Source organism: Vulpes vulpes, chromosome 1, assembly GCF_048418805.1.
Source record: "Vulpes vulpes isolate BD-2025 chromosome 1, VulVul3, whole genome shotgun sequence".
Taxonomy (NCBI): Eukaryota; Metazoa; Chordata; class Mammalia; order Carnivora; family Canidae; genus Vulpes; species Vulpes vulpes.
The window spans coordinates 150,074,580-150,095,954 of record NC_132780.1 but is presented as its reverse complement, the minus strand read 5'-3'; the positions used below and the strand labels follow the sequence as shown (position 1 = coordinate 150,095,954).

General features: G+C 45.7%; 2 protein-coding genes across 12 annotated transcripts in view; one reads left to right on the top strand and one right to left on the bottom strand.

Moving 5' to 3' along the window:
• The window catches only part of LRRC1 (leucine rich repeat containing 1), a 130,038-nt gene extending 111,594 nt beyond the window's left edge, over window positions 1-18,444 (bottom strand). The window contains exon 1 of the mRNA XM_025991075.2: window positions 18,286-18,444. Within this exon, the coding sequence (XP_025846860.1) occupies window positions 18,286-18,444 (159 nt within the window). The remainder of the gene's footprint in view (window positions 1-18,285) is intronic.
• Window positions 18,445-19,254: 810 nt separating this feature from the next.
• Window positions 19,255-21,375, top strand: part of KLHL31 (kelch like family member 31) — a 141,375-nt gene continuing 139,254 nt past the window's right edge. For all 11 annotated transcript variants that reach the window (XM_072734043.1, XM_072734071.1, XM_072734083.1 and 8 more), the window contains exon 1: window positions 19,255-19,393. The gene's annotated coding sequence lies outside the window, so the exon portion shown is untranslated. The remainder of the gene's footprint in view (window positions 19,394-21,375) is intronic.

Sequence of the window (21,375 nt, the reverse complement as noted above, 5' to 3'; positions counted from 1 at the left end):
TAAGTAATTTAAGTAGAGATTTAAAAATAAAATCTTAAAAAAAATCATCACTTAGGGAGCCCATCCCCCAGTGGTTCCTAAACTCGAGCTTCCAGAGCTCAGCACACCCACAATGACAATAATGCAGGTCCTAAAGGCTATTTTAGTATTTCAAAGGCCAAAAGAAATTGTACATTCATCTCTAAAAGACTAAAGGCATTACTAAAATGTCTTTGGAAATGGGAAAATTAAACTGTTAAGCCACTTAAATACAATGTATTTGGAAACAAAGTCTTAAAAACCACACTGAAAGGGAATAAATGGCAGAGACTCCAAGGAGGCAGCATTGTGCAAACATCTGTGCACCTTCCTATTTGGAGCTACCCCAGGGACTCACAGCCGAGCTTTACAACAGACACTGTGGCAGTACCTTGTGGTCACACCTTCCTTTCACACAGAACTACGTATCTCGCAGACCAACCCATAACCCAATTCTTAGCCCATCTCAAACATTAAACGTACCTTCAAAGGAACAAAAATCTGCAAATACAGGTGATGGCTAAAGCTATGTACAGGTGGTGGCCTGAGGACAGTGTTTTGAAATTTGAGTAAAACCCACAAAGTGATTAATTTGAAGGGTTTAAAATATGCATTTGGATGTGAAATGCCTAAGTTTCACTATCTATAATCACAACTTGCTAATTCACAAGTTTTAAAAACTAAGAAAATAAAATTTTACTGAATACATAAAAAAATACTACCCATTACTTTAACCAACCAACTCGAGCTGAACCCTGTAAGAAAATGCATTTGGAGATAGAGGAAAGAAAAACAGAAAGAAGAGATGAGAAAAAAAGGACAAGAAAGAAAATGCCATGAACAAGCAAAAGAGGAGGTATGAATCAAGTACAAACTAAGAGTCAAAGGAGTAAGGATGCAGGAGTTTCAGAAGAAGCTAGAAATTTTTTATCACAATCTGTAGTTCACTTGAGCCACAGGCTTCAGATTACTATCACCTCCTATTAGCTCCCACTGAAAAACTAATTAGCTAGTTGGCTCTTTATCTTTAAAATGTCCATCCTAACAAACTGAATGAAATGACCAAGAAGGTTAGGCGTTTACTGAGACTCTGGGATTCAATTCACAAGGACCTCCCACCCACCTCCTCTCTGCCACAGTGCTGGGAATGTCAAGGGGTTTGTACAGCAGAGGACACAAACAGCCCACACAGCCAAGTCCAATCTGTACACCTGACAAATTGAATGTTTTAAACTATTGAATAGGATGTCAACACTTAAAAATCAGGAGACTTCACATAAAAATTCTGATTTTCAGGAAAAAAAATAAAAACAAAAAGCAAGCAAGCACTGAGTGAAGCAGTACATACACACACACACACACACACACACACACACAAACACACACAAACCAGGCCTGCATCCCCATGTGACAGGGTTAGGCTGAAGCAGTAATGACTGTCCTCTTCAGATGGGGCACACACATGCTCTCTCCTCTACAGGTTTGTCTGCAGCTGGACTTCCCTCAGCCTACAATGCCCATGTGCCCCTGCCACAAGAGGCTGGCCTTGTGGCTCCTGATAGAGGTGACTCCTCCAACAAGCAAGCCTAGAAGCTCCTGCAGACCTCCACCATCCACTGCACATCACCCTTCTCTCACACATCCCCACCCTGGAAAACTGACCTCACCCAGAGCCGCTTCCTTTCCCCAGAGCTGCTTCCTTTCATATATCTTCAACGCCAGTATTCTAGATCTGGCCCCAATCTCTCCCATGACTTCATTCCCACTCTTTTCTTTCTGCCCATCAGCCTCTTGCGAAAAAAAATTCCCTTTTTTTCTCTGCCTACGCAGCATCCCAATACCTTTTCCATCAGAAACATCAGTGGCCTCATTCCCCCCTATCCTACCACTTTCTTCTGCAGGTACAACATGCACCTATAATCTACCTTTCCTGATCCTGGGCAGATCCTCACCCTGGAGAAAAAAACAACAACAACAACAAAACACAATTCATGAAGGCTCCTGGCACCACCAGAAATTCACACCAGTGCTAGGAATGCCCATCAGCCCCCTCTCTAGCTTCACCACCCACAGGCACCCCCCCTGCCCAACCCCCACCTCTTTTACCTAGTGACTACCCTATCTCATCCTTCCCCAAGGAAACTAAAGCCACCAGACTTGATCTTTCATTTGTCCAAATGCATCCTTCCCCTCATTCCTCAAATCCTGTAGGGGATACCCAGTCACTCAAACTGAAAATTCAACTGTTACCCTTGACCCCTGCAAACCGAACTCTCCATTTCCAGTTCAATCACCAAATCCTGCTCCTGTTTGCCTCCAAAGTGTTCTCCTGGTCTCCAATCTTGTCCTCTCAAAGCCATCCACAAGCTGCTACAGGCTGAGCCCTTTGAACTCAAGTCTGACAAGACACTCTTGGCCTTAAACTCTGGGTGACAACCTCCCTCACCCAGCATTCACAGTCACCCATGATGGGGCTCCTGCCTACCCCTTGATACCTTTCACCCCACACCTCCCATGACACGTGACTGTGTTGTGCCCCCTGCCCTCCACCACTAGGAAACCTTTGCCACCAGCTCCATAACCGGGGCTTCATCACAATCTGTTTGGGTGTCTGATGCCATCACTAAACTCCAAAACCCAAAGGCAAAGACTGGCATTCACTTTTCCATCCCCTGGGCCTAATAACACAGTAGGCCTTTGATGCATGTTGGCTGCATGAAGATATCATGGCCACTACCTGACCAGCTCTTCCAAACTAGTATCTTGCATGAAAAATCAGCCTTTGGAGTCTGGCAGACCTGGACTTAACCTCAGCCAGGTCACATGAGTGACCTTAGGCATGGGTGTGGCCTCGGTTTTCTCACCTGTAAAACAGAACTTTAACACCCCCCCCCCCCCCCCAATGTGAGGCACCTGGATGGCTCAGTGGTTGAGCATCTGCTCAGGTCATGATCCTGGGGTCCTGGGGTCCTGGAATCGAGGACTGCAACAGGCTCCCTGGGGCCCGCTTCTCCCTCTGCCTGTGTCTCTGCCTCTCTCTCATAAATAAAATCTTTAAAAAAATAAAAAATAAAATAAATTTTTAAAACCCATGTAAGGCTGACCCAAAGACTGAATAAATTCTAAGTGCCTACGAGTGCATCTGGAATGCTGTGAGCAGTCAGTGAAGAGCTGCCGTTTGCACTTTCCAAACCATTACTGAGGTTTCATTCCACTCCTCCAAGGCGAGGGCAGGTTATCCAGTGTGTGCAGTGTGTGGGCAGCCTGGCCCACAGCTTCAGAAACACTTCCTGCCTCTTGGCCATTTTGCTCCTCATTAACACCTCCGCTCAGAGGCAAGGGGGAGAGGACCGTCCTTCTGTCAACATGACTAATGATGTGTTATCTCTCTGTGCTACTGTTGACCCTCTGCCAAGAGGACGTGCTGACTCAGCCCACACCGCCACCTTCCTCTCAGGTGGACAGCAAACAGACGTGACACGCCTGGCTGGCCCTTGCCGGCCGCACAGACGTACTCACGGGCTGCCAGGCTCAGACCACAGAGATGAGGCTGTACCGTGGGCGTCAGCAGCTCCTCAGAATAAGCCACTCCGTTGAGGCACCAGAAGGGAGTGGTGAGACACACCAGAAACGTCTGAGGATTTTGGTACCTAAACTATACCATAAAAAAAAAAAAAAATTCTTTTTTTGTCAACACAACAGACATTTTTGAGCATTTCTTCTGAATAAGGCACTGAACCCCCAAATGTCTGGGATAGAGATGCACAAAATAAGTCCCTGATGACAAACTGAGGGGAACATATGGATGCACAGCAAGCCCAACCTGGACGAACAGCCTGAGGCAAGTAAACTGTGAATGGGTCAGGGGAACCCAGAGACACAGATGTGACTTGTAGAGCTGGGCAGACTTCATGACAGTGGTGGCATCTGCACTGAAGAGGAGCATTCTGAGCAGAGCCCTGACAAAGGCACAGAGATCAGGAAAATGTGACTACTCAGTCACAGATATTTAACACTTAAAAAAGTACATTAGAAAGTACTAGGAAGTACTTAGAATATGCATTCAAATTTAACAATTTAGAAAACAAGCATATTTATAGTATCCTATTTACTTCTGTTTTTCTCTCACAAAATTTCACACATAGAATAAAATCTAGGGAAAATGTCTACACATAAAGCTTTTTTCTTTTTTTTCTTTTTTTTTAAAGAATACTTTGAAACAGAAATCACTCCTACTAGAGACTTTTCCTGAGCAGATGGTCCTTGCATTTCTGGCAGAAGACGTGGGGTTAAACTAGAGAGAGACATAACAAGGATCTACTACACGCTGGTGGGAAACAAGGGTGTCTGCAACAGTCATCCAGGATCACGCTGTCTTCCTGCCTTCCTCCTGCAGCAGGCACTGCACCCCACACCCCTCCCTAAACTCCTTATTCCTATTCCTTGCCTACTTGCATCCCAATTAAGAGGAAACACAACAAAAGACCAGGGCCAGGCCTGTGACTCTATGTGTGCCTCTCCTTGAGATGCTGCCCTGAGAGCAGAAGCCACACCAGAGCTCTGCACTGCCAACCTGCTAAACCAATCCCACAACCATCGTCCTTCAGGCTTCTTTGTATTTGACACAGCTATAGGCCTCTATAAGGCATTTTAGGCTGCAAAGTTTATTTGCAGTCAAGAGTATTCCAAATACAACTCCTGTGTCTCCAGGGCTGACCCTCTGTAAGGAGAAACCACCAGAGAACTGAAACCACAGGAGTTACCTGACACTTCTCTTGAGCCAGATTTACTTTGGCTCTAAACCTGAATTTTGAAATAAAACATTTAGAATATATAATTTTTTTAAAAAGACTGTATAAACTATACCGCATCAGCAATAACCCTCTACTATAATTACCTTACAGAAAACATCTTTATATAGACTTTCTTTTCAAATGGTTAGTTACTAGGGAGAGGTGGTGAGGGGTGAGGTTGAAGAGTAGGGGTGGGATTAGCTTCTTTCGTCTCCTGGCTTCTACAGAACTCATTGAATCCCTAGTTACTAGAGAGGCAGGCCATACATAATATCATCTCCCACCTCTTCTTGCCATTTAAAATGAAGTTACTAAAAATCAAGGTGTGTAAATAATTGTGACATGCTATGCACTAAGACAAGTATATTATAAAGCACATATTTTCTATTAACTTAATCTCAATGGCATCCATTTGTAGCAGTATTAGAATATGTACAGTTCCAAAAAGTACATTAGTACCTCTTGATAATATTAACCTTTATAGTCAAGACCAACAACTGCCTCATAAGCTAATTAATCACTTGATATCATGTCTTGAAAACAGAGACAAATAGCATAATAGTTGAATTATTATAAGAATTATAATGAGGGCAATGCTATGATAAAACTGGTGATCATTAGGTTCGGTGAGACCCATTGTTTTTCCAAATGGATGTGCTTTTACTTCAAGAGTTTGTAAAGCTACAGCTATAAGTTACTTGCTGAAGGAAAGAAATCCAGCACCAAAGAATGGGTGCCACTAATCTTCTTTTAAAGATTATGCTTGAATGAGCACATTAATATTTGGTGACCTGATTCTTAAAATGATATTTCAGCTCAGTACTCTTTTTCTTAGGAAGGCAAAAATAACTCAGGCGTCATGGGTGTCTCTGTTCCCTTTCCCAGAACAGACAAAGCTCCTGGCCCAACAGGTGGCTTTTTGTGCAGATGACATGGTCGCCCCATCAGAGTGGTGAGGAATACTGGCTCTCCAACCAGACTGCATCAGCTCAACCCCTGGCTCTGCTGCTTACTACTTGGATGACCTCACCAAGCTAATTCATCTGTGTCCCAGTGTCCTCAACAGCAAAACGAAGCTTTTTATGTAAAATGAAGTAATGTTTGTTATGAGGATTAAATGAGTTAATCATGGGAAGTATTTGGAACAATTCAAGGCACACTACTCAAAAAACGTGTACTGTCTTCCTCTCCTAAGTTCTAGATCCCATAAGAACTCCTGACATGTCCCAACTCAAGTACTCAAGTACTTACCAGTTGCTAGTTCCTACCCTGCTATATTCACTTTCCCGGTCCTTCCTAACACAGTAAATGGCTCTGCCATTCCCCAGTTAACAAAACCAAAACGCTGCATCCAGTACATCAGCAGGTCTTCAGGACTTGTTCCCCAAGACAGAGCTCACTACTCATTGCTACCACCCTGGACCAACTCACTGTCAGCTCTTCTCTAGAACCTTGTAATAAAAAGCCTCCTCTCCCAGTCTCCTCAGTTCTCTGAACTCTTCTTCCCTGTAGTCTCTAACCAGCAGGCAGAGGGAACCTCTTAAAGCATAAGTCAGTTATTCTATGGGTTTATGATCTGCCATACTTCAACCACAAAAAAATAATAGTAATAATAATAAATCCAAACTCGCAGCAGGGTCTCAGAGTCCCTACCTACATGAACCCCACCAACATATTCATCTTGATTTTCTACTCCCTTCCCTGTCATACTATGTTCAAGACTCACTGGTCCTCTTGCTGCTCACAAAATCACCAAAGCTCATCCCCAGGTCTTTGTGAGAACCTCTGGTATATTCACACAGCTGCCTTACTGTGTGAGGCATCACACACAAATATCGCCTCCTTAGAGAGGCCTCCTCCTGCCTATTGCTCCCTCTCACATTTCCCTGTTTCGTTTTCTTTACGGTTTTTATCATTATCTGAGATTCTTATTTGCTTTTCCATTTACTGGCTGTCTCCCTTACTTGGAATGGTAGCTCCTAAGAATAAGACAAGATACCTATCTTGCTAGATAGAACAATGCCTGAAGCACAGCTGACACAGTAAATATGCACAGTGAATAGGAGAAGGAGGGAGGGTGTGTCAGGATCCAGCAGAGATCTACCCCAGCACCCACTCCTGAAGGGAGCTGCCTGGGAAGCCAGATACCAGTATCTAGTAGAAGGCTGCCACCTTTGATCCCCAGCACACTCTTTGAAAGTCACCTCAGTCTGATATTAATCCACCCAAAGAACCTATATTCTTCCTTTTTTTTTTTTTTTTTTTTTTTTTTCTTAAATGAGAGTGGATTTAGAATTGGGCTTCAAGCTAAAGCATGACCAACCTGGGACCTAAACTCACAACCTGAGATTAACATCTTAGAGGAAATAAAAAGTTGTACACTTAACCAACTGAGCTACCCAGGCACCCCCAAAGAACACATATTCTTAATCATCAGTCCCCAAACTAAGTTTGCCTAAATACTGTCTCTCAGGTACTCAAATCAATGCAAAGTAAAGTTTCAAACAACCACCTCTGAAATGCTTCAGTTCATTTAATAAAGAGACAAAAAGTCCCCAGCCTTGTTGCCCATTTTGCTTCATTTCTAAAAGCTAGGGGAAATGCAACTGACACAGAAGAAAAATCTGTGTTCAAAGGTTGTTGGGGGGGGTGCCTGGGAGGGCAGGCGGGGAGTATGGGTCTATGGAACGGTTGTTAGGTCTGCAGGGGAGGTGGGGGGGAAAGGGGTTCTGTGGAAAAGGTATGGGTCTGCCAGGGGGGTATCTTTGGAGAGGGACTGGGTCTATGGGGAGGGTGTGGATACGTCAGGGGAGAGGTAATGTTGGGGGCTGTGTGGCAATGGCGGGGGGGGCTGGGTTTTAACCAGAGAAAATCTGCTGATTTTTTCCCTTAATTGGTTCTGGGACTCAACGGCTGACCACAGGACAGTATTTGGAACAGCTTCTCCTTATCATCAAATCCTTGATTATAATTATTAAGCCTAGACTTGTGGTTCTACTAAACCTCACTAAGCAACCTCACAGAGTATGTGCAAAACTGTGGGACCACTCTCCTAAAGTTAGCACTGTGGCATCGAGTCATAAAATTTCATAAAATTAGCATTCAAGGAGATCAGAACTCAAAGGGACCCTGCACATCACTGCCATCATCCCTTCACCACTCAGATAAGGAAACTGAGACTCAAAAGATTATGTGATTTGCCCAAGGTCTTAATGCTAGTGTTGCTGAGAGCAAGGACAAAAATCAGAGTTGACTATGAAGCCAGTGCTAAGCTCACTCCATCGTGACGCTACCCATCCATGCAAAGACTGCAGAAAGCCTAGCTCTTCTTGTAATAATCATCAAGCTCTCACCTACAAGTCTAGTCCAAACTCGCTTCTAAATCCACTCCCCAACAGGGCTGAAAACTTTCCCAAGAATGCTGCTGAAATACATATTAAATGTCCGCTCTGTGCCAACCACCCAGTTAAGTAGCAGGAATGCAAAGAAGAAAAGTGTGCAGCTTTAAGAAACTCACTTTGATGGGAGACAGAGATAATTATGAAGACGTATGAGTAATGACACAGGTGTTCCCAAGGGACCAGAGAGGCTTAAATAAGGGAAGGCTTCCTGGAAGAGTGTTCTTCCCAAGCTGTATCCCATGGGATGAAGAGCAATGAACCAGGCAAAGAAGTAGAGAAAGAGTAACTCACGGTAGACAGAGTAATAAAAATAAAAAAAATTAAAAAAAGGAAGACTCAGGAGCACGAAATGGTATGTTGGTAACCAAGGGCACCTAACTCTTGCAGAAACACAAGCTAGAAAGTTCAAATTGGAAGGAGATGGGAGATAAGGTGGAAGGGATAGACAGAGAATGAAAACACTGCCAGGCTGTATCCTGCAGGTATGAGAAGCCACTGCAGCAGGAAGTAATTCATCATATTTGTGTTTTAGAAAGATCACTCACTCAGCCAAGTACTGAGAAAGGGCTTGAAAGAGAAAAAAAAAAGGCTGAAGGAGTTTGAGCCTCTGGGAGAAGCTGATGCACACAGCACACTAAGTTAGGATCCATGCTTCCTGTTTCCCAACATGCTTCCTCTCATCTTGACCCCTGCTCCAGAAGCAGAACCAGATAACCCAGAACAAAGACCAACCCATGGTCTCTGCTCCATGGCACAACACTGTGTCACCTCACAGAAGCTCCCTGCCTGCAATATCTGCCCACCCTTCTCAGCCCATCCAAACCTACCTTCAATGAAAACCAGAGTCCTGCTTTCCTGATGCCCCAATGAACTTCCTGCAAGGGTCCATAGCAACTCTTGGTTTACTGACCCATGTGACACTGAGCCACATTAGGAATTCCATGACCCCAAACTTTTCTCCTCAACTAAGGAATGTTGACTCCTTGAAGGCAGGACTCGGATGTCAGTCTTCCAAAGACCTGGAACAAATATCTGATTAACTGACTAAAGCCCATTGAGGGCTTTTCCAGCCTATACGAAAAGAGTCACAGTCAAAAATAAAAGGAGCAGAGATGATAGAACCAGTCTCTAGGCCCTTAGAAGGTCCACAGCACTTGGAGTCTAGAGTTGGAGATGTACAGCCCATATTTTCATTTTGCTTTAACATATCACTTTACCTCTCTAGATTTTCATTTTCTTAACTGTGTTAAGTGGGTAAGTTTTTATAATTTCTAGAAAGGTCTTCATTCCGTTATCGTTAAAAAAAAAAAATCTTTGACAATCTAGCAACATCTAATAAAATTTAGAGTATATACTCATTCATCTAATAATTATTAAAGATTTGCACAGGAGTACAAAGTAATATGTACAAGATTATTTAACCCAGCATGGTTCATCACTGCAAAAAAATTAGAAATAATTTAAATGTCCAGCAATAGGAGAAAGGTTAAATCAATCAATTGTGGTATATCAATACAGTGAAATACTATAGCACCAGAATCAGTGCTAAAATACATCTATACAGAAGACGTCCAAGACAGTGCTAAGTAAAAAAGCAAGCAGCAAAGCAATTTATACAGTAAGAGTTCTTTCTGTTTTAACAAGAATAAATATGTTGGTGTATGAAGAGAAAACATTCTATAAGAATATATTCTGAAATTGTTAATGGCTGGCATGACTTCAAAGGAAGTAAGGAAAATGTCACTTTTATTCATTGAATTCTTTTAAGCACCTAACCCATATTATTCCTTTAATGAGAGAATAACAAAGCCACATCCTGGTCCAGAGTCAGGCCAGGTGTGCTGATAGCATGAGCTGAGAGGTCTTAGCATCTCCCAAATCAAGTGAAGCAGTTGCAGCCCACATCACACACTCACAGGTCCAGAACCCACTTTTTGGCCTTTGCACATGTTCATCTGACTGGAGCTCCTAGTTTCTACCACAGGTCAGCTAGCTGACCGCTTCTCCTGATGATCTTTTCCCAAGAAGTGGGTGTGGATTGTAGAAAGAAAGGTGACTAGAGTGGCCAGGGTAGACAGAGTCCTCTCCATCTGACCACATTACCCAGAAATCAGTTTGGAACATGCTATAATTAGGTGTAACACCTCCTTCCATCTACCACATGACAAACCCATTCATTGTGGTTTTTGGAAACTGAAATACCAAATTTCTTCCAACCGAGTCAAATTCTCTGGACCCTCGAGTTACAACCTACATAAGGAAACTCTTCAAAATAATAATGTGCAAAAAACATTTTTTTCTTTTTTCTAAGCATTTCATCTTACTTCTAGGAGTTGCGAATATTTTACTCTAGACACACATACACACCATTAGCTCTTCCAAAATACCACATGCAATAGTAAATTACCATCCCTGTCCACTAAATAATACCTAAGAGAAAGTAAATGGACATCCAGAAGTTTCTCCTATGCATTTACTAAGATCTGGCCCATGATCTCATCACCCCTCATAACTATCAGATGAAGTAGAGGACAAACATTTCTGGTCCTCGCTCTGGGTAGAGTCCTAAAATAGGCAAAGTTTCCCTAGACTTCTGTGAACAAAGAGAAAAGTCTGTAGCACCACTAGGCTCTTCGTCTAAAAGAACCCAATGCCTCTGTTTGTTCCATGGCACAGCAAGATCATGGTTGAGATTTTTGTCATCACTGCTAAGAAATGTTTACCTTACTATTTCTAACCCTCTTGTATAAATATCAACCATGCTTTACCCCCAGAATGTCAAGTTTGTGGTATAGAGTCCTTTTTAAGGAAATCCCAAGTACCTATTTATTGCAGTAGAGAAATTACAAATTCTGGCAGAGAGAATAATGCACTGGGCAGCTGTGAGGAAGGGATGAGTTGCCCCCCCCCTTTTCAATGGAAGAGGGGAGGAGGAACTGTGGAAACAAGCTTATTTTGCTCTTTTACCAGCATGCCTCAACTTTGTCAATTCCAGAAGTTTTATTAAATGAATTTTTACTTCCCCTCAAAAACTTGAGGTATTTTTTCTAAAAAGACATGTAACTTCCAAGAAACTCTAGAATAATAAAAATTCTCCAAGTATCAGTCTTTCGAAGCATCAACAGATGATGAAACTAATATCCATGGTATAGGACACACATACGATGCCTTTATACTACTCAGAAAAACAGAACCCAGAGGGCTGCCAATGTTACATTTTTATAAACTTGATGACCACATTAATCCGAAACCCAAAAATAATGAACTCTTGACATCCATAGCACATCTGGCTATTCTTTCCCCCAAGCCGATGCCTCCATATGATGCTTGCCATATCTTACCAAGCAATTCACAAGCTGAATGCAGACACATGCCACAAAGAAAATGTGGATGAGTAAATGCTTTTTACTTAGTGTTTCACAAGTATTAATGAAGTGCCTCACACAGCGCACCATGGAAAGTGGCACAGCAGAAAGAGCACTGGATCCAAGGGTAGAAAATGCCCAGTGTGAATATCTTTGACAAAGCCGTCTCCCTTGGTCATCCCCACAGGTGTGTATCATTTTCTTTGGCCTAGACCACCCAATGGGCTCCTGGCTAGTGCCCCTGACTCTATACTCTGCCTGGAATCATCTTTCTAAAACAAAGATTTCTGCTTACACACCATCCACAGGCCTCTTCTCCCTACAGGACAAAGGACACCTCCTTGGAGAGGAGAAACTGTCAAGAGCCTCTCCTGATCTGGCCCCAGGCCCCTCTCTAGTCACTCCCTACCACTCAGGCCCCCCACATTCTAGCCACCCAGAAAGGACTAGTTTCTCAACATGTGACACACATCTTCCTTCCTTCCAGTCTAGTGTGAATGTCACCACCTCCAAAGCCTTCCCTCAGCTCCTCAGGGAATGTGAGACTGCTCCAGGCTGCCAAGAGCTTTCTGCACAGGCTCCCTCCTAAGCACTGACAGTGCCTCCTTGCTCCCAGGTGGGCTTTTAGGTGGTAAATGCACACATGGAGCTGGAACATCAAATGCCAGCTCCAGAACTGACCTTGACCAACTTCCCTAAACAAGATTTTTTTTAAGATTGTATTTATTTGAGAGAGAGCAAGCACACACAAGTGGAGTGAGAAGCAAAATGAGAAGCAGACTCCCTGCTGAGCAGGGAGCCCAACATTGGGCTCAATCCCAGGACCCCAGGATCATGACCTGAGCCAAAGGCAGACGCTAAACCAACTGAGCCACTCAAGCACACCCCCTAAATGAGAGTCTTAAATAATTTTCTTAAATTTAAGTCTCAATTCTTGCATTTGCAAAACTGAAATTATAATGGCTAACGTGTGTTGTTATTCAACTTAAGAGAAATAACTTATGGAAAGTACCTAATACTATGTCTGGAGGTCAGTAAAATCTAAGTGGTGGCTAACACACTTAATAGGTACCGGGTACTCAATGTTTCTTAATCAGAGAGATCCTAACCCTCCACTAACCCAAGGCAAATTACAATTTCTCTAGGTCTCAGTTTCTTTACCTGTAAAGGGAGAGGGGGAACTGCAGGCAGGAAAGAAGTAGGGAGAAAGGTTGCTGGAGAACACATAAGAGAATCACAAACAATTGGGTGCCTGGGTGGCTCAGTCGGTTAAGTGTCTGCCTCCAGCTCAGGTCAGGATCTCAGGCCCTGGGATCGAGCCCCACACTGGGCTCCCTGGTCAGCGGGGAATCTGCTTCTCCCTCCATCTCCCTCTGCCTCTCCCCGCTGCTTGTGCTCTCTGGCACTGTCAAATAAATTAATTAAATATTTTATTTAAAAAAAAAAGAGAGAGAGCAAGAGAATCACAAACAAGTGCTAAACTGTATAACAGAATATCTGAAAAATAAGAACCATTTCCTTAACTTTGACAGATGCATGGATCATCACTTTAAGGGGAAACCCCTCTCTTGGGCTCCCTTCCTCTTAAGGTTTGACTTAAGTTATTTTTATTACGATGTTATATAAGTATGTATTAACACAAAACTAGGTATGTCCTCCTTGAGCTTTAGCTCTTTTAAAACTATAAGGTGAATGAATTTAAAAATCTGACAAAAAACAATAAAAAAGAACTCAACATTAATGTAACATGACAGATGACAATTTTACAGTCATCGCATGGCTGCGCACAACGGTACAGCACTACCTCGGAGCAGGTTCCTTACAATTCTGCCTGCCTTCACCACCAAGGGCTCTGTGACCCCTTCAGCTACCCATCGCTCTTCTCTAACAAATGCCCATGAAACCTTTGTTCATGTAACTCCCAGCTATCATCTGACCCAAACACATGATTTCTGCAATAAGCCCACATCTGTTCTTTCTCCCTTAGCTAAAGACAAGTAAGGGAGTGCTCAAACACAGATTATAGCACTACTAAAACCTTATGGCACTACTCATTTGTGACTTGATCTAGATATATGGAATCTATGATTTTTAAAAAATTATTATTGAAAAGAACGTTAAAATTTTAATTCCTGCTTTAAAAAAATAATTTACAAACTTCCAGGAAAATGTCTTCCAATTCTAGGTTAAGAAACATGGTTTTATTTTTTTTAAATGTCTTGCCACAGTATCTACAAAGATCTTAGACATTTCATATCCGAGTATAAGCGCTTTGCATGCATTATCCCTATAGTCCTCAGAAAAACCCTAAAAAGTGGGTTCTAAAATAGCAAGTGAGGAAACCAAGTCTTGAAGAAAGCATCCAAGTGATGGAGCAGCATTTGAGCTATGTGACTGCAGCACCCCTGGTTTCTGCTCCTTCAAGACAAGCCCAAAGAGCCTTGGTCCAAGGACGTGTGTAGGAAGAAAGTTCCGTCAGAAATGGAACTGCAGGAGACAGACCTAAATTGTAACGTGGAAAGTTTAAGACAAAAGGGACTTATTCCAAGTGGGAATGGATATCCTCTTACCAGATAACAATTGGAGATATTGAAATCATAATGAGAAATTATGTTTACAATGCATAAAAATTATTTCAAAAAGAGAAGACAAAGGTGCCCAGCACAGAAGAGATGGAGAACAAAGACTGTAAGATCAAGACTACTGAATTTACTTTATGCCATGACTAGTTTCAATAGATTGGTGTACAGTAGATATGAGACTGTAGGAAGGGGGATCACAATGGCTAAGAAAGAGGGGCAGCCTAGCCATGACATTACATGGGAAGATCACTCATGCGATAAGCATGCTGAGTGCCCACTATATACCAGATACTGTTCTAGGTTCAGCCATGAACAAAAACATCCCTGCCCTCATGGAGCTGATGTTCTAGCTGGGGAGATAAAGAACAGTAAGCAAGTATATGGTCTAGAGTTAGTAATAGTGCTCTAGGGGTAGGGGAAAAAAATAAGCAGGATATGACAAAGAATAATGGGAGGGGGTAGATATTTGAGATAATGTCATCTGGCAGTCATCAAAAGGTCAACTGAACTCCAATTAAGAGTAGGTGACAAGATGAAACTCAGTTTTATAAGCTGTCTGGGCTCAAGAGCATTCATTCAAAATAACTGCTGCCTATTAGACTAAGCTCTGTATTGGAGCCAGAGAGATCACAGTAAAACACACATACATGAAGGTATTCGACAATCCATGCATCTTGGGAAAACTGAGGAAGTACAGAGTGGGGCATAGGACCTTGGAGAAGACAAAACAGCCTCACCCTATCAATGACCTTTAACTTCTGAAGTGGTTTCCAACTTGAAGCCACCAGACGCTGTGCATCTAACCAGCTAGATAGTCCTGAAAAAAAAAAAAATCACTCCCAACTTGAATATTCTCTGACTACATTAGAAAAGGAGAGATATCAGAGCAGTGATATGCTTAAAGTAAGAGAAAGAAGCAGAGAAGGAAGATTTGTAGCAGACAGGGCTAATTTCATTTGAAAGATAAAGCAGTTTACTGAGCAGGACCTGGGTGCCCAACTCTGTGCTCACTCATAAGGATGAGCAAAAACATGCCAGCACCTCAAGGAGGTTAGAGTCAGACTGTCTGTTAATACATATGCCAAGGGATCGAGCCAGGAGGAAGTGGGAAGGAAAAGGTGGATGGAAATAGGATGGTGAGACTATTATCTATCTGTGGTCAGGCTAATGATGACTGTTCCAAGGCCTCCCTGTGGAACAACAGTCCTGAGAGGCTAATCACAAGGCGGACCCACTACTGAAGAGATGGGAATGCAGGTTCAGCAAAAGGTTAACTTAGGTAAGTAGCTACCAAGCTAACTGCAATGCCCCCTCCATCCCACACCCACCACATCTGTATTAAAGTCATCTGTTTCCCTACAAAGCTGTGAGTAGCTCATAAGAATCATACCTTCTCTAATCTCTATATTCCCAGCAACGACAAATGATGAAGGATCATTAAATGTTTGACAGAGGCCAGGCTTAATGACATTAGTAAAACAAGAGGGGCCAAATAACTGATGTTTTAATGGGTGTGAGAAGCTTAATAGGCCACATTCCTACTAGGTGTCCAAAACTGCTGACCAGGGGGTCAACCTGTGACTCTGCATCTAACCAGCTGGACGGCCTTGAAAAAGTCAACTTCAGTTCCGAGTTTCAATCTGCAAAACAGGGGACTCAAGCAAATCCAAGGTTACAAACCTTTCAGTGGAGAGACGCTTTTCATTATCCTGAAGCCTAGACAGTGGGTCTGTCTTTGCTGTTGGAGAAGGGGGTGCAGTCTTCCCCCCTGGTTTGTGCTTCCAAACAAATTACAGAAAAGAGAACAGATAGCCAGCATGACCACCACCACAGGAATCTAGGTCTGTCAGCAAAAGAGGCCCCCTGGTGATGGGGCAAGTAGAGAGACAGAGGTTGGAGGAGGGGGCAGGGGTAGCAGTGAGCAGTGCTAATGAGTAATACAGATCTCAGAAGCAAAACAACAGCCCAAGGAAAGACTGTAACTCTGAATGAAGTATCTGTTCGTGTCTGGCTTATACACATCCAGGCGCCCAGACACAGTAAGTCATGAAGAAACAGGTTTTAACCTAGAAACTATAAAACTAATTTCAGAGCTGTAAGAGCAATAATTACCCATAAGCAAGACCACTGTTAGCCTCTGAAAAGCTTGTTTGTTTACTGCATCTACAGAGTGCTATCAGACTATTTTGGGCTTCTGAGAAGTTTCCAGTTAGGATCAGTAAGAATACCTAACACTTCCAAAACCCATAATTTCCCCTTACGAAGCTGAATTCCCCAACATTACAGGAAAACCCACAAACTTTGCAGAAGGGAGTGAAAAGCCAATCCAGTCAAAGGAAATCTTCCAGTTCTACAAAAACAAACAAACAAACAAAAATACCAAAAAGGACACTGAAACATTTCTAGCTAAGCAGCTTTTCAGTCAACCTTTATAACTTCATTCTGACACACTCGAAAAGTATTAAATAACATATTCTGTCTTTCTGGCAACAGCAATGCCTAAAACTTATTTACAACTTAAGGCAGTAAGGGAGCTTATGACTTTCGAGTCAAATTTAAGGAAGCTAAAGGCCAGACAAAGCCGTGTGTTTGAAAATGCCTGCAAAATAATAAATGCCTGAGGGAATTGGATGGCTTTTCGGCTCCTAAGCTAAATAAAGCCTGGGGGGCTTTGCAAAGATCCTAGTGAGGATAATCTCCATGATTACACAGAGCAAACCATCCAATTCCACATGAACCAAGGAAAGTTAATCCAAGAAGAATAACACTTGAAATATTAAAAACACACACACACACACACACACACACACAGTGTTCTGCTTTTTAAAACACTAAAACACTCGGTCGGCACTGAAGAACGTATCAGACCATTTTAACAAGCCAGAACGTTGACTAGCGAGTGTTTCTGCGACGGCGTCTTGGCCTCGTGTTACTAAAGGACAAGAAAGATATTCGAGTTCCAACGCTCCAAGCCTCGGGTCCTCCCCCTAACTCCCAGCAGTCTAGTCTCCCTACTTCCTGCACACCTTTGGATTACTGCACACCGACTTCCTGCACACCCTGAGATTTGTGATACCTTCCTCCTTGAGGGTTACTCAAGCTAAATTCCCGAGGCCAACTCGCAGGTTAAAAGTTCGCAGCCGCAGACCCTCCATTAAAGCTCAATCAGCATGCGGTGCTTGAGTTCAGCCTCCGCCGACTGATTAATTTACGTAAACAACCCTGAAGAGGTAACGCATCACTGCAAGGGCAGAAGTCAGCGGGCTGGATGCACCCGCTGGGAGAGAAGCGCCTGCAAGACTGGCCCGCCAGGCACTGCCTCTGCTGACGTTCACAGCGACCCCTTCCACGCCACAGGTCCACGCAGGCCGGGTCCCAGCAGCGGGCACCTGGGCACCTGCGCACAGCTCCCAAGGCACAGCTCTCCGCCGAGCCCGATCTCCTCCTGCCCACCCACCCCCACCCACCCCCACCCACCCTCAGTTCTCGACAGGTCCCGGAGCAAGGCCGGCCGGCCAGGCTACAGCACTTCCAAGCACTGCCCACCAGCGATAAGGCCCAGGGCACATTCCTCGGAAGATGCCGAGATACTGCGGCTCCCCGGAGCGCAGCCCACCTCCTCCGGACCGGCCGGGGCCAGCAGGGGAAACGCGCCCCGGCCGGGGGTCCGGGAATGCACCGCAAGGAAAACTGCCCAGGGCGCGGATGCCACGCTCTCCGTCCTTTCCCCTGGAACAGCTCGAGCCACCTGGCTCCTCACCTGCCTGGGTTCAAGTACCAGTTGTTAGTACTTAGACGTGTGTCTAAACTACTTGCCAAGCCCAGAACGTTCCCCTAGTCGCACAAGCCCTGGCGACTGCTTGGAAAACAGCAAGTCGCTCACTTTGTACAAAATGACAAGGAACTTTAACTGCGGGCGGGGGGGGGGGGGGGGCGGTAAGGGAGGAAGAAGCAGGTGAATACAGGTAGTGGTGGTTCTGCGGGACCTGCCTCACCGGGTCTGGAGGTGGGAGAGGAGGGGGCGAGTGGGGAAGGGAGGAGACGGCGGGGGGGGGGGGGGGGGGGGGGAGGCTGGCCAGGCTCGTCCCGGTCCTCCCGGACGCGGCGCGCAGGTGAGGCCACTCACCTCGGGCAGCTCGCGGAGCTGGTTGGCGTCCAGCAGCAGCTCCTCCAGGCTGCGGGCGTAGCGGTAGATCTCCTCGGGGACATAGACCAGCGAGCAGTGGCGCTTGTCGATGGTCTCCACATGACGGTTGCACCGCCACAGGGGGATGCAGTGGAACATCGCCGCCCCCGCCGCCGGGTCCCGAGCCGAGCCGCGGAGCCCCGGGCTCTGAGCCCGCTCCGCCCGGCGGCGCCGCTCCGCCCGCTGCCCACTCGGCGCTCGCCGGCTCCCGCGCTCGCTAGCTCCTCGCGCCGGGGCTCACGGTCCCAAACGCTCGCAGGAAGCTCCGGCGGGAGCCCCGGCAGAGTCCCAGCGCCCCCGCCCGCCGGCCGGGACGTCCCCTCCCACCCTCCAGTCGCGCCGCCGCGGCCGCTGCTGCCGCGCGGAGCTTCCTACTCGCGGCCGCCGCGGCGCGACTGAGCATGCGCGCCAGTGGGCGCGCGCGAGGGCGTTTCCCGGCCCGGGGATGCTCCGCTCCGGGTTTTCCTGGAGACCTGCAGCCCGAGAGGGTCGTAACCTGCGGCCCGGGCGCTCCCTGTCCCCCTCCTCCGGCCGGGACTCGGGGCGGCGGCGGGGAGCGGCCGGGGGAGGGTCCGGCCCTCCGAGGAAGCCTGACCCCAGTGGGGCTTGGGGTACAGATGAAGCAGAGGAGAGGCGGCCCGAGGGGAGCAGAGCAACTTCGGTCTTTAGTGACTCACTCCCTCTCTCGCCTCCTCGCTCCCCTTCCCCAAAACAACTTTCTCTTCCGGGGTCAGGCAGGCCCGCCCCGAAGCGCACTGGCGCGCCGCGGGTGCCCGGAGCGCGGGGCTCGGGGCGGTCTCGGGGGCTCCGGCTGCCCTCCGCCCCACAGGTGAGCGCCGGGGGCCGCGGCCGTGCCTCGGGGCCGCGGGCACCGCCTGCAGGCCGTGCTCCTGGGCGCACGTCTTCGGGAATCATTGTTGGCACACAGAGCCCTAGGAAGTCCCTCTCCCCCACCCCCAGAAGCCCAGGGGTCGGAGAGTCTGTAAGATTCTCCGAGGCATCGATGCACCCCATCAGGAGTCCAAACGCAAAGAACGAGGTAGCCAAGGTGAGTTTCGGAGCCTGTTCGAGCGCGGCCAGATGTTGGCCCCTGGCGACTAATTTGGGCTAGTGAGGAGGGGGGAGAGCGGGGGAGGTGGGGGCTGCCCGGTGAGCATCCTCCCTCCGGCGCGTGCGCTTCTGCGCCTACACCCGGCGTCTTGCAAAGGGAGATTGCAGCCCAAGAAGGGAGTTGCAGGGGAGGACTCGGGAGGCGTACTAATGAGTACTAACGACCATTCATTCCCTAGCCCCTGCCTGATTCATTCCCACGGACTAGGACCAGAACCCTGAACTTCACTTCCCCCTGTCTCCAGAGAACCAACTGGCTCCTTTACAAAGGGCTGCGGACCAGATCAAAATCGGTCACATTGATGGATTGTCCTTGGGGTCCTACTCTGACGCTCCTCCCAGCTGCCCCCTAGTCCTCACACCTGTGGCCTCTTTCAAGATTCCACCTGTGGCCTCCTGCCAGACACCACCAGCCTGTCCGGCCCCAAGTTGCCGAAGCTAAAATCTGGAGCCTCCCCCCTCCCCCCCCCCCCCCCGCCCCCGCCGCCCAAATCCACTTTTCTGCGGAAGACAAAGCTGAGCATGCCCAGTGACCAAGGGGATTTGGGGTCTGAAACTAGTTTATAGGAGACATACATGTCTACACAGACTCACAGTTCCAACTGTGCACAGGACACTTTCCCAGTGGGGTTAGTGGGGAGGACGCTTCGTTATTGCCAGCTCTAGGAAGAGGGCTTCTTTCTTCCCAATCAGTGAGGATGGATCTGAGTACCACTTTTGGTTTTGAGCCCAGAATTATCAATTTAACTTTCTAACTCCAATCAATCCCTAAACTCTATTGCCATACACACTTCTCTCTCTTTTGTTTGTCCTGGTGTGATTTCTTTATTCTCAGGGGAGGAAGGCTACCTCGACTTTGAACTTTAGCCACTCTTCCATCATTCTCACATTCCAGAAACCCATTTTGTGCCAGTTTTAGTGGAAAACTGTGGTTCCTGACTGAGAGACTGAGTCTGGAGCGATAAGCAAGTGAGAAACCTGTCTTTGCAAGTTTTCTAACTGCTTTGAAAAAAAAACAACAAAAATAAAGAAGGCCTGGCTCCTTCATCCTAATCTTGACTTCCATAGATTATCACACTAGGTTATTATTTTAATAAACACCAAATATGTTTTAAAGATATGGCTGGTCTCTTAAAAAAAAAAAAAAAAAAACTCAGGACACCTGGGTGGCTCAGCAGTTGAGTATCTGCCTTCCACTCAAGGAGTGATCCCGGAGTCTAGGGATCAAATCCCGCATCAGTCTCCCCACAGGCTGCTTCTCCCTCTGCCTATGTCTCTGCATCTCTCTGTGTCTCTCATGAATAAAGAAAAATTTAAAAATCTTTTAAAAAAATTTAAACCTCAATTAGTAATCCCCATGTGTCTATGACACATTTGCATTATGATTATTTTTGTATCACCGTCATTCAAGAGGTCACAGGAGATTGTGACCTCTTGGACAATAAATGCTGTCTCACTACTAGATCCCTGCAGCAACCACAGAGCCACATGCATGTTAAATGATTGGTAAACTTCTGTTAACTGCAGAATCAGTAGCAGTTGCCGAGGATCTACTTTTTTCTTCTTTTTTTTTATCCACTGACTATAACACAGATAATCTGCTTTGAAATTCTCCAGTTTGGAGGCTATCAGAAGATGCTATTGTTAGGCCTGCCTCTTGGTTTGTTTTTGGTTTAGGCTAATTTTTTTCATTCATTTTAAATTTTTTCATCATTATAAGTCTACTCTGTAATCCCCATCCCCTATCTCTCCCATCCTCCCACCCACCTCCCCTCTGGTAACCATCAGTTCGTTCTCTATAGGAAAGAGTTTGTTTCTTGGTTTGTCTCTCTCTCTCTCTTTTTTTTTCCCTTTGCTCATTTGTTTTGTTTCTTAAATTCCACAGATGATTGAAATCATCTGGTATTTGCCTTTCTCTGG